This window comes from Globicephala melas, chromosome 6 (genome assembly GCF_963455315.2).
Source record: "Globicephala melas chromosome 6, mGloMel1.2, whole genome shotgun sequence".
NCBI lineage: Eukaryota > Metazoa > Chordata > Mammalia > Artiodactyla > Delphinidae > Globicephala > Globicephala melas.
In genome coordinates, this window is record NC_083319.1 from 52,945,510 (window position 1) to 52,958,629 (window position 13,120).

The window sequence follows — 13,120 nt, forward strand, 5'->3', positions numbered from 1 at the left end:
GTGTGAGAAAGAAATATATTTCACATTGAAAGGAGTTTATATCAGAAGAGCATCTTTGAATTATGTGAGCGCTCTTTGGTATCAAGTCAGAATTTAGTATGAAAGCAGTAGTATAGCCTCCTTGTCTCAGGAAGCCAGCATAGTCCCTTACCGTGTTTTTTGTCCTGCCCTGGTCTCCATTACAACCCTGAGAATTCCTTCTTAGAAATCACCAAGAGCCGCTTCCTCAGCAGAGTTGCCAAAAGTCAGTCTCCCCCTCTCTCTTTTTTAAAAGGTGTCACTCAGCTCCTGGAAGGAACAAAATGTACCAGTGTCATTTTCTGTTCAAATCACTCTCCTACAGGAATCATAAACTTCTCCTCTGGACCTGAACAAATATCTGTCGCCTTTAATGGAACTCTTTTTCTTGTCAGAACAGTAAGCCCTCTTGATTTACTGTTCAATCTGTATGAAAAACCTGAGCGACCTAATTCTGCTTCAATTTTCTGTACCCATGAGGACCCTAAATGAGTCTCCCGCAGTTATGCAGTATTACATCTGTTGTTGTTTCGGGAAGTTTAGAATCCTGAATCTATCTCCTTATCGGGCTACCTGCTGAATCCCACTGATGGGAAGATGAAATTGTCATTATTTAAAACGAAGCGCATTATTTAAAACGAAGATTTCTATTAACCACCACACACACGCTGATAAAATTCTCTACGTAAAAAGAAGCCCCTCCTGTACCTTTGCTACTCCCCACACAAACACACACTGTGTGCTGAATCGAATGCATACAATTTTACTTTGGAATCTACCCTTCCTCTTCTCCTATAGTTTGCACGTTTGCACTTTTAACTTCTTGCCTCCCTTTCATAAAAGAAAGATTCTTTTGTGCTGGGGAATCTGAAATTCACTGACAAATTACTAGGCCCTTTGGGGAAGCAGTCATTTCAGGAAGAAGTGCACCCCTCCTAACCCCTCACCCCATCCCATGCCCAAGTCAGCCAAGGCTCCATCTACCCACTCCACACCTCCCCACCTCCCTACTTCTCCTCTCCGCTCTCCAACTCCCCCCTCTCCCGGTTCAGTGTGATTTAGTCTCTACACGGTCAGCCCGGTTGTCCTAAGATTATTTATTTAGGCCTAGTTCCATAGTCGTTTAGATGATTAAGGAAAAAGCAGCCATTCTTCTAATGTAGCACCTGACCCACTTTGTCAAACAGAGTAAAACACAATACCAAGGGATAGTTTGAAAACATTCTGCGATAGTCAAATGAAAAGGGTCTGCAATAAATCTAGAACCAAGGAAGCAGAATAACCATATCTCACCCTGCTGTAGTATCTAAATTTCCTTTAGTATGGCCTTAACGCTACACAAGTAAAATTATCTTGGTTTAGTTTTTTCCCCTTTAAATTATGTATTTGAGAAGAATCTGTAATAGATTTTTCTCTTAATATCCTAGTTGTTAAGATCCGTCACCTGTTGCTCTATTTGGGAATTTTTGGTTATGTGCGTATTTAAGAAATTGAATTGGCTAAAGAAAGTAAAGGTTTGTTTCATACAAAGAAAAATTTTAAACTGTGATGAGAATCCCATGAGTATCAATAGTAAAAGGAATGTGGAAGAAAGTTGGGAGAGTCTGAACAATTTGATCAAGAGAATAAATTGATGAAAGTTTATTGTTGTTGCTTGAACTAACACATTTTTAGTCTGTTGCGTGGTTAAACCATTTAAAAGTACTATTGTTTGTGTTAGTATGCATAGTTGAAATAACACACAATAACAGTAATATTAGTAATAACACATTATGATGATAAATCATTTAGTAAATCAGAATTAATAACACGTATATACCAAATAAAAGAGGAATCTATCAGAATATTATTGTCAATGAAGTCAATGAAAAATGATGCATTACCCTTCTTACTATCATTTTTGAAGTTTTGAAAAAGATGATATTTTATTTCTCTACCAAAGCAAACAACTCTTAAGTTTTTAAAAACACCCTCATTTTGATATTTGGGCTATATGAACTATTAAGATATTTTGCAACATCTAAGTCACAGAAGGTTTTACTTTTTTATATCAACAGACAGCATCATAAATGTTGAAAAAAAGCATAATATTAATTTTTAACAGAATCTTTAATTATCAATTTTTATAGTTGAGTTCCAAGGGAGTTTGCAGTTAGGAAGTATATTTTAATTATCTGCAGTATCGTTGCAGTGGTGTTTGTGTCAGGCCAGTGAGGGTTCCAGCCTCGGCTCTCTCCTTTACTGGCTCTGTGACGTCCACATGTTTCTTAATATCTCTGAACTTCAGTTTTCTCTTCAATAAAATGGTGCATTTACCTTGTAGAGGTGTGTGTGTGTGTGTGTGTGTAAGAGAGAGAGAGAGAGAAAGAGAGAGAGAGAGAGAGAGAGACAGAATTGTGCTTTATATGCACCTAACTTAGTGGAGTTACTATTAGTTTAGTTTAACTTACTACCTTTTACTGTTCTTTCTTTGTCGAAATCTATTCCAAGACAGTTTTGCCCCAAATGTGGGGGGAGGTCATTCTAAAAATAGATTTAGATGGCATGTAATTATTTGTAAGAATAGGATCCAGGTGAACCCTAAAACCAGTTTCTATGACTAACAGTAATAGTATCCCAAATGAATAAAGTAGTAAGTCTTTTATTTTCTATTCTGCCCGTATTGTGAGGTAGTACCTATAGTTCTATTTTTTGATGATGTCCAGAATGAGACTCCCCGGCAGTCCTTTTCTGGAAACTCTTAGTTTTTAAAAACTGTTTACTATTTACTGCTGCTCCAAACCTCATTTTTAAAAATACCTAATTTGCCTTTTCTTTTCTCAAGCAAGCACTGCTCGCAGAGGAAATGGTTGTGGCCGGTAGCGCGCTCCCCCTCTCTGAATGTTTTGGGTTGGCTGGTTTCTGTGACCTCAGCACCTAACACTGCTCTTGTTCACTCAGCTTTACTAGCTGTCATTGTCAGCACCTTGGCAAGGAGGGCAAATGGCCCCGTTGCCTTAGGACAGAACTAGAAGTTAGAAAGAGAACTCTGTCGTCTCAGCTCTGCACTCTGGCTGGCCAGGCGTTCGGGAGCAAGTCATATTTTCCTGTCTCATTTTCTCTCTCTCTTTGGAGGGAGCCATGGGGCTTGACTTTCCTCCTAGATGTATTCTGAGCCTTCCTTCCTGGCTGTTAGAGAGAGGTTGTGAAGAAGGCCAAAGTGTTAACTAATATAGCACCTGTCTGCATTAATGCAAAGGTAGCTTTTCTCTGTTTAACATCAGATAATCTAGTTGGGTATCAGAAATCGGCCGTCAGTATCTGGAAGGTGAACTTAAACCTAAGGTTGTTGTCTATCATTTAAGACCAGACTGTAATGTATATTTCTACCTTCCCCCTCCCCCATTTTATTATCTCCGTTAGACTTCAGGCTCGCATAGCCCATAGGATACAGGAACTGGAAAATCTCCCTGGCTCTTTGCCACCAGATTTACGAACCAAAGCAACCGTGGAACTGAAAGCACTTCGGTTACTCAATTTCCAGCGTCAGGTAATACCTTTTCCCCAGCACATCTGAGGTGCAGGAAATAAATATAATTGTTCCAGAGTGTGATCTGTGTGTTTCCTTAAGTCGCTCAATATTGGTATAAAGATATAAACTTAGTAAAAGACTGTATCTTTTCGACCAGCAGCACAGAACTAAAAGTAATGAAGACTAACTGCTTATTATTCTGTTTTTCTCTTCTGTACATCAGAGACATTTTTTTCTTCCATATTATGGTTTCCAAAGTCAGAGTTACGGCATTTTGTTACTGTAGATGAAACCTTGAGAACAGATGGGATAGCTTATGTTTGCCTTTATGGTTTCAAAGAAAAACAGGAAGGTGATAGATCAGAGCTTCTTTGTAAAGAGAAATGTAAAATCCTAGCCGTGACTATGAAAATCATTTTAACAAATACGAAAGCCACTCAACTAAATAGCTCATTGTTTATAGAAATACATAAAACTGGTTTGTAACTGTTGATTATTCATCAACACCTACTTTTGGAGCATTTCATCACATCAGACCCCCATATTTGACTTATCAGTGAATTTGTATCTATTGTTCTTGCTGTGTTCTTAGTAGTCACTGATTAAGAAAGGCTAGCATAGGGACTTCCCTGGTGGCGCAGTGGTTGAGAGTCCGCCTGCCGATGCAGGGGGCGCGGGTTCGTGCCCCGGTCCAGGAAGATCCCACATGCCCCGGAGCGGCTGGACCTGTGAGCCATGGCCGCTGAGCCTGTGCGTCCAGAGCCTGTGCTCCGCAACGGGAGAGGCCACAGCAGTGAGAGGCCCACATACCAAAAAAAATGAAAGGCTAGCATAGTGCTCTATTTTATAATTGCTAAATCAGTAGGAGACTAGTGGAATGAAGTAGAGCTGATTTTCACTTTGGCGAGTTTTGCCTTCTCACCCCAAAGCTTCAGGTCCCCTGGTCATCACACAGCGGCATTTAGCCAAAGGGGAAAAGGAATGCTTCCTCGCCCGTCAGACGGGCTTGTTTGGTGAAGGTCTCGGGGCATGCAAAATGAATAATGAATGACTGAAAGTAGTTTGGAAGTACTGAATTACATGCCTTGGTCTGTTGGAGGATGTGAGCAAAATCACAAGGCCATCCCTCTTGCTATTGTCATATGAACTTGGAAATACGTTTTGCCTTGTTGGTTATAGTATCGCAAGAGGGGCATCATGGTGGCTGGCGGCTACTTGACCATAGGTTTGTGAGAGTAGATTAGAGCTTAACCTAAAAACAAAAAAAGAAAAGAAAAAAAAGAAAAAACTTTCTGCATTCCATTTGCTTCTTTTTTACAGGTAACTTCATAAAATGCCTTGATAAGCAGTTTAATAAAATTTTGTTAAATGAGTATTTTCAGGAATAAGATTAGATTCAAATTAGCTTCACTGTGCTGGATTCTGATTGGTTTCTGGTTTTTGCTTCATATTATTGAAAAATCTGTTATCTGTGAAGTTTTCCAATGAAATGAGCTGTAATGGATGCTGATTTCAGATTCAGTCGAATTGCTATTTCAGTGCATGTTTCCACCCCCCACCTTTTACCACCACGTAACATACAATATGAATGAAATACTATATTTCTGATCTAAAAGAAGTCCATAATACAGTAAAAAAAAAAAAATTAAGTATCTTGCAAAGAATATCATTGTTAGGACCGGGAGGAAGCCCAAACTAGTATTTCCCGTCTTTTACATGAGATGATGAATTAGCACTGTTTGCATATCTGCAGCTACTTCACATGAGCAGGAAGTAACTCTTCTATTCTTTTTTGCCCAGCGTTGTTCACGTTAATCTTTAAGCACAAAGAGAAAGTTAGCATGACACTTACAATGAAGTAAAAAAATGTAAAAAGCTTATTAACTAATTAATATCATTAGGATAATTAAATAGAGTGAATCAATTTATTTAAAAGCCAAGACATCCTCTACTTACTTACTGATTTATTTTCTTTACTGTTAACAGTGCCGTACTTGCTCCCTCTCTGAATTTTTTGGAAAGAAAACTTAGAGCATCTTTGAAAATACCATATACATTCAGCATGATGTAGTCCCTTTGTTTCCTAAAAGGCCAACTGTGATGGAGAAACTCAGGGAGTCACCATTCGGCTCCACTAAATGGAGGGCAGGGGACGACGGGGGTCTGGCCTCTGTCTGGGGAGGTGTTCTAACTGCTCCCCTCTTGACAGTTGAGACAGGAGGTAGTGGCCTGCATGCGACGGGACACGACCCTGGAGACGGCCCTCAACTCCAAAGCATACAAACGGAGCAAGCGCCAGACCCTGAGGGAAGCCCGCATGACGGAGAAGCTGGAGAAGCAGCAGAAGATCGAGCAGGAGAGGAAGCGTCGGCAGAAGCACCAGGTACTTGGGCCTGGGCTCTGGGTGCCCCGCCGTTGGCAGAGATGCTAACCAAGAAACTGGGTGGAGTCAGAACCACTGAAAAATGGACAACTGCGGGCAGTGGGGACGTCACAGAAAGGATCCTGGGAGCTTACGTAGTCCAACCACACCATGTCATAGATGAGGAAACCTAGGCCCAGCCAGAGTGGTAGGTGACCTCCGCAAGGACATGCAAACGGTCAGTACAGGATAAGGGGGTGGGGGGGACCCTGCTTTCTGAATTCCAGTCACGTGTCAAATTCATAACCCCATGGGATGCTGCTGACTGGGTAGGCACAGGCGTGTTTCCTAGAGCAAAGTCCTGGGGAAGAGGGAACTTGGAAAGAAGAGGGCAAACCGTTATTTTTATCACAGATATAAATATAGTATCCGGGGCTTTTCAAGGGCCCAGTTGAAGGTTTCACAGGGGCAGATATTTTAAAACATTCCTTTCTAGGGATTTGGAAATATTTTGATGTAGGATCTGATCTCGTGTCGTAATCCTGTGAATTTTACTTGTTTTTCTGTGCTTAATTTAGTGCCTTGATTAAGTTTTGTTTTGAAAAGTGTTGGACTTAAGTGTCAATAAGGTTTTAAGTTTCCCCTTCTTTATTTAAAAAGTGGATACAAAAGATGTATGGCAATTTTAGCTTCCTATAAAACTTCTTCTGAGGGACAATTCTAAGGTATTTAAGTGAGAGCAGAAGAAACACTTCTGTAACACGCTTCTCACTGGAAACACCCGTCTCCCTGAGGTTTATCTGGGAGTGATTTGCTTTAAATTTTATCATCACTGTTTTGCAGGTCTCTCTCAACCGTTGATCTTTCCATTTTCACGTGGCCACACCCTCAAGGCCGGGGAGGCTTCTCTTCCACCGGCTGGCCCCAAAACGAACTTTGAGACGTCATCTTTCCCACCACTACATAGCCCACACCTCAGCTATGGAGACACACCAGGGCACCTGTCCCAAAATAGGTTCTAGTCCCCCATGGGTGTTCCATACACAGAGTTTCCCTGTACTATGATGAAACCTCAAACGACATTGGGAACTGAATTTTAAGCCTTCTCTTCTCCCCGCTTTGGATCCCTTAGGAATACCTGAACAGTATTTTGCAGCATGCAAAAGATTTTAAGGAGTACCATCGGTCTGTGGCTGGGAAGATCCAGAAGCTTTCCAAAGCAGTGGCCACTTGGCACGCCAACACTGAAAGGGAGCAGAAGAAGGAGACCGAGCGGATCGAAAAGGAGAGAATGCGGAGGTTGATGGTAAGGGGCCTGCCTACAGGAACCCAGGAAAATGCTCCCCTCACAGCCATCTGCACTGAGAATGTTAAACATGCTGTAGTAGAAGGAGAGAGTAAAAGCTGCTTATCAAATATACTAATCCATTCCTTTGAACTTCACCGGGATGGAGTAAAAATATCTTCCCTTTCCTAGACAGTGCAGTGCCACAAATCTAGGGCTACCACTGATGAGTATAGGGTTTCCATGTCCTAGGGTGGCACTGTTATTCAGATGATAGCTCTTTTTTTTTTTTTTGCGCTACGCGGGCCTCTCACTGTTGTGGCCTCTCCCGTTGTGGACGCGCAGGATCAGCAGCCATGGCTCACGGGCCCAGCCGCTCCGCGGCACGTGAGATCTTCCTGGACCGGGGCACGAACCCGTGTCCCCTGCATCGGCAGGCGGACTCTCAACCACTGCGCCACCAGGAAAGCCCCAGATGATAGCTTTTTACATAAAGGCAGGTACTATATTTTGCAGTTTTGATCACCAGACCTGGCAGTTCTTTTTAAAGTGTTGCCTCTTTGAGACTAATGACACAAGTTGTTTTGAATGAATATCTCATGAAGCTGTGTCTTGGAATCTAAGAAGTTCTCTTTTTTTGAAGCCACTGGTGCTTCAAAATTCTGGCAGAAATTTTTCTCTAACAGTTTAAAAAGTGATTTTTAAGTTAATTTTGAAATGCTGCTTTTTTGATCATAGCCATGTTATTGTCAAAGGCTATTCATGGGTCATTTCTTTTCCACCGTTACTTTTTAATGGATATATAAACACAGAAGGAATTGGTTTATATCACTGGCCTGCGTATTTGAGTTTATTGGCCATTTATTTTTGGAATCGGACCTCAGAGCACACCGTGGATTTTAGAAAAGTGTGTGTAATGTATATTGATAGGAGACGTGCAGATTCTATCTGGGATGTAATGCCTGGGTACTGGATGAAGATAAAATCATTAGCCTCAACCCATAATTATGTCCCTGGAAAATTCCAAATGACATAGTCTTCCTGGCTGGTATTACGGTTTGCGTTTTTTTGGTCATTAATTTTTTTGGATTTCGGAGAGTGAACACCATATTTTAAAAGGCTCTGTGTCCGAGGTCTACTAAATCTTACCTTCTACCTCCCTCTCTTTTTTGGGGAGGGAGGGGACCAGGAGACGGCTAACTAGCTGGGGAGACCATTTTATAGTATTTGAGCAGGGAACAGTCAAATTTGTCTGATTCAACTGAAGTGAAACTATATTAGAACTTCAGTAACAGATTGGCTTGACACTAATGATTAGGCATTTGCAAATCATTAATTTTCGCAATTAAATGATGGAATATACAGATAACAGAGACACTGAAGTTTTTTTTTATCATTCTTTCTTCAAGTGAGATCAACCATAACCAAAAGCAATTACAGTTATAATAGCATTTGAGGTTCATGCTCATCCGTGGGGCAGACAGCAGCCAGACGGAGTGATGAAGCTGCTGTTACTCGGGCAGATGCTGGAGGGACAGCCCTGGACTGAAAAACCTAAGCTTCTCTGTAAAGAGCTGCCTCTTAAAAGATTTTGCAGTGTGTTCCTTTTATCCTGCATCACATGAGGAACATATTTTTGAGATGTCCTTTTATTGGGATGTATAAAAAGATTTCTCTGGAAATGACCCAGAGTGCATCAGTTTTTATTCCATTTAACCTCATAATATTGCTTAACAGGAGGTAGAAGTGGGAAGTACTGTGTCTGTTTTATGGCTCAGCACTGTCAGGCTTCAGGTGCTAATGAATTGTCTCCAGTCATCTGGGCCCATTATGCAGTGCTGACCAAAATCCCTCCCAGTCAACCACATTTTTTATAAATTCATTTACTTATTTAGTTTTGGCTGCATTGGGTCTTCGTGGCTGAGCGCGGGCTTTCTCTAGTTGTGGCGAGCGGGGGCTACTCTTGGTTGTGGTGCCCGGGCTTCTCATTGCGGTGGCTTCTCTTGTTGCGGAGCACGGGCTCTAGGCAAGCGGGCTTCAGTAGTTGAGGCACACGGGCTTAGTTGCTCCGCGGTATGTGGGATCTTCCCAGACCAGGGCTTGAACCCATGTCCCCTGCGGTGGCAGGTGGATTTTAACCACTGCGCCACCAGGGAAGTTCTTGTAATGCTTTTAAGTATAAGAAGTTATTTGTTCAAAACCTATTCAGTTCCTTGCCTCTGGAAGTACTTATTGAAATATTTATGAATGAAAAGCTACTATGTCTGGAATTTGCTTCAGGACAATCCAGTTTGGGATTGCAGGGAGGAGGTGGGGGAAGGGCTGCAGCGAAACAAACGGGAGTCATGGGGAGTTAATTTTTGTTGCTTGGTGTTCGTTATATGAGAGATTATACTACCTTCTCTACTTTTGATTATATTTGACTTTCCAAAATATAAAGTTAAGAATAAGTTTCAGATGGTGAATCCTGAAATTTTAACACTTTTTGCGCAGTTAAAGGAACACAAAAGAATGAAAAGTTGGCTCAAAGTGCTTGATCACACCACACAGATAGTTATGTGTGTTGACCTTGCCGTGAACTCTGGTGTCCTGGGGCATAGGCATCGTACCTCCGTGTGTTCCCTATTCCCAGACAGGGTGCGAGAACTCGGGTGGCCGGAATCATTCGGTGTGCTGCGCGGACCACCGAAGTTCAGACCATCAAGGGGAGGGATGAGTGGAAAAAGGTGTCGTCTGCAAACTTTTATTATGTTCTGATCACGCTCTTCTTTCCTTAATAGGCTGAAGATGAAGAGGGCTATAGAAAACTGATCGATCAAAAGAAAGATAGGCGTTTAGCGTACCTTTTGCAGCAGACGGATGAGTATGTGGCCAACCTGACTAATCTGGTTTGGGAGCACAAGCAAGCCCAGGCGGCCAAAGAGAAGAAGAAGAGGAGGAAGAAGAGGAAGGTGAGCACCTGAGTGGCTGTGGCTGAACCGGGGACGTGTGGTCGCCGACCAGTTTTAGGCATGTCTTGCCCTTTAATGAGTACTTCCTACTACACTAGTGGGAGACTTAGATGATTATATCGCAAACATTGCTGATATAAATGGGTTGATGTACTAGGTGTACTAGGCAACATTTTGGAGATGGCGGCATGATGGACAGGATGTATATTTGGCTCGTATTTCTGCTGTTTCACCCAGCATTCAGAAACTAAGTACACACGGTCGGTAGAAAAGGAAAACCATGGGCACAAAGAAATGTTTGCTCAAGTGCAATGCCAGCGAGGCAGGGGACTGCTGAGTTAAGAAACTGGAGTGAAAATGAAGACGAAAATGCTATGTTCAGATTGAAAGGAGCCAGAGGAAGATGGAAAAGATAGCTTTGGGATACTTTTAGAACATACTTCAGCCTGTTTCTTTGGACAGACAGCGATGCCAAGATTGTGCGCTCAGTTCAGCTGCCCCGGTTTTACACTAAGGTAAATGTGCAAGTCAGGGTTTTAGGTCATTACAGAAAACAGTGAATAGTCTTATGTAAAATAATCCAATTTATCATGAGAAACGAAGGGGTAAGATTTAGAACCTCTACTCTGCAGATACTATATCTCAATTCAAGGGTAACCTGTAAATATAGAGCCTCTTTGAAGCTTAAGTAGTCTGCTAATATAGTTCTCGGTGTATATTTTGTTTTCACGGTCAGTTCTGCTTGGCCCAGGTATAAACATCAACAGAAAGTCTCCGTTAGAATTGTGAAGATTGAGGATTGGTAGCGTTTAATCATTTCTTCTCTGCACTGAATAATTGCACAAAATGTTTTTCAAAAAAATAATTAATTTCATGGCTCCTGAATTCTCATACCTGTTTCATAATTAAGGAGGAGGAATAAGTGATTGAAAAGGCGCCTTCTGCACCTGATTTCTTTAGTATAAGATAGCTTCCCTTATTGTGAAGGTGAACAAGGGATGAGTCAGGGCTTGCATTTCGACATTTCTTTGGTGAGGAATACCTCATTTTCTTGTCAAGGTCGCATTATAGACTTTGCAAAATTCCAGCTCCCAATTTCTGACTTAACGTTGGCACGTGGCAAGCAGATAACAATTCTGTCATATTCCATAGGTGGACCCCATGAAATGGCCATTTTAGTTTTTCCTGATCCTGAGGCATATTTTGCAGAGACTGTCACAAAAAGGTCACTGTTAGTGTTTTTAGTACTACCATTCGTAGTCTGTGTTTCTTTGTGATTAAAAGCTCAGATATGAGCTTCTGGCTTTTAATTAATGGACTGCTGCAATAGTATTAGATTGTTATATCATCATAGGCAAAGAAAGATACATAATTGTGTTGTAATGATTATGCCTTTGTTTTTATGTTAATCTGTACAGAGCAGGAACCTGTCAGTATTTTTCCTGATGCTGCCAGCACTGCATCATCTGTAGGTTGACTCTCTACCTCCAAACTCTTGCTTTCAGGTTTGCTAATAGCACTTATTCTTTCTGTTTCATGTATTTGCTCAGAAAATATTAACTGAACACTTACTATAATCTAGGCAGGATGCTAGATGCTGAGGGAGAGAGAGTGCAAGTGGTGAGGAAAAGCACTCTTGCCCTCTTAATTAATTAGAGAGAGACAGACGTTAATCAACTATGCACCCAAGTATATAATTATAAACTGTAATGAATGCTGTGAAGGAAGGCGGGGAGTAAAACTGGGACCTGGTTTCCTGGCAAACGAATAATAGGTACCCAAGCGACTCCAGTCTGCCTGGTGGCTGTCTCTGGGCATCTTCCGCTGATGAGCTCACATGATGGAATGTGCAGAATTATTAGTTTATTAGCAGCCCTCTCCCTCTTCCCTGACATGCTCTCAGGATGCCTCGCATCTGAGCTCCCCCTGCCCTCAGCAGGACCAAGGAGATCAGGCCGTGTTTCCTTCCTGGGCCATCTTGCTGGGAGACCTTGGATAAAGAAAGGACAAAAAGAAACTGGGCTCCTTCCTAGACCTTCCTGAAAACTGTCTCATGGGGTTTTAAGACTTAGTTCAGAGTGAGTTACCCAATTTTAGATGTACCTTAATTCAAGTGCAAAGAAAATGGATGCTTTCAAAAGCTGATTATTTGACACTCTGGATTACCTGGAGTTCTTCTTCCCTCCATTAGAGTGAATGATTGAGAGTTGTTTGTTCCAGCTTCTCTGTGTCAGGGAGGGAACCTGCATGTGGACACTTAAAAACTCTGTGCTGTCCCTTTCAGCATTTCCCGCAGAAGTGAATATCATGCTGTATCTATCTGCAGGTTTTGTTTTGCTTTTTTTTTCTAATTAAGTAAGGCATCCCTAAATCTTTGTTTTGAGAAAGCTTCTTTACTCAGTGAACTCATAGCATTGAACTGGTGGCAACACTTGTAGGACAAGATACAGGTAACTTCAAGAACTGTGCCGTCAAAGATGAGTATGGTGGACCTTGCAGTTTAATTGGAAAAGGGCTACTTTTTTACTCAGTGTTAAACTAGTGTATCATTTTTTTAAGGAATTGCCCTGGTGTAACAGAGAAGGCCTTTTTCTTTCTTGGGGAGTTGATCAGGTTTACTTGGTGTTAGTGAATAATAGAGTGGGTTTCCTTTAACCTCTCAGGACCTTGCTTAGTTTTGCTCTTCTCACCATTAGAGCCGCTTCTATGAAGTATACCTTTATAAGTCATTCTGAAACTTCTCGATCTCAACCTGGCCTTCCATTAACGCCCTTGAAGTGGAAGAAAAAGAAATAAGCTCTATGTATCTACTTAGGTGTTAGAGGAGGAATCATTTTTCAAGTATTGAAATATCTGATTAGGTGACAGCAGTCTCTGCAGTGTGACAAGGTGAATACACTGTTATGGGTACTTAGCATGACCTGGAGGTCTCCATCCTCTGCCCTGCGAGTTCTCTTATATCTGCTGGGGGACTCCAGGTTGAAATGGCGTCG

The 13,120-nt window shown here is 41.7% G+C and overlaps 1 protein-coding gene across 6 annotated transcripts in view; it reads left to right on the plus strand.

Moving 5' to 3' along the window:
• Nucleotides 1-13,120, plus strand: part of SMARCA2 (SWI/SNF related BAF chromatin remodeling complex subunit ATPase 2) — a 172,684-nt gene that overhangs the window by 34,608 nt on the left and 124,956 nt on the right. For all 6 annotated transcript variants that reach the window (XM_060300876.1, XM_060300880.2, XM_060300878.2 and 3 more), the window contains 4 exons: nucleotides 3,421-3,547; nucleotides 5,739-5,912; nucleotides 7,024-7,197; nucleotides 9,957-10,127. In XM_060300876.1, coding sequence (XP_060156859.1) covers nucleotides 3,421-3,547; nucleotides 5,739-5,912; nucleotides 7,024-7,197; nucleotides 9,957-10,127 — 646 coding nt within the window. The remainder of the gene's footprint in view (nucleotides 1-3,420; nucleotides 3,548-5,738; nucleotides 5,913-7,023; nucleotides 7,198-9,956; nucleotides 10,128-13,120) is intronic.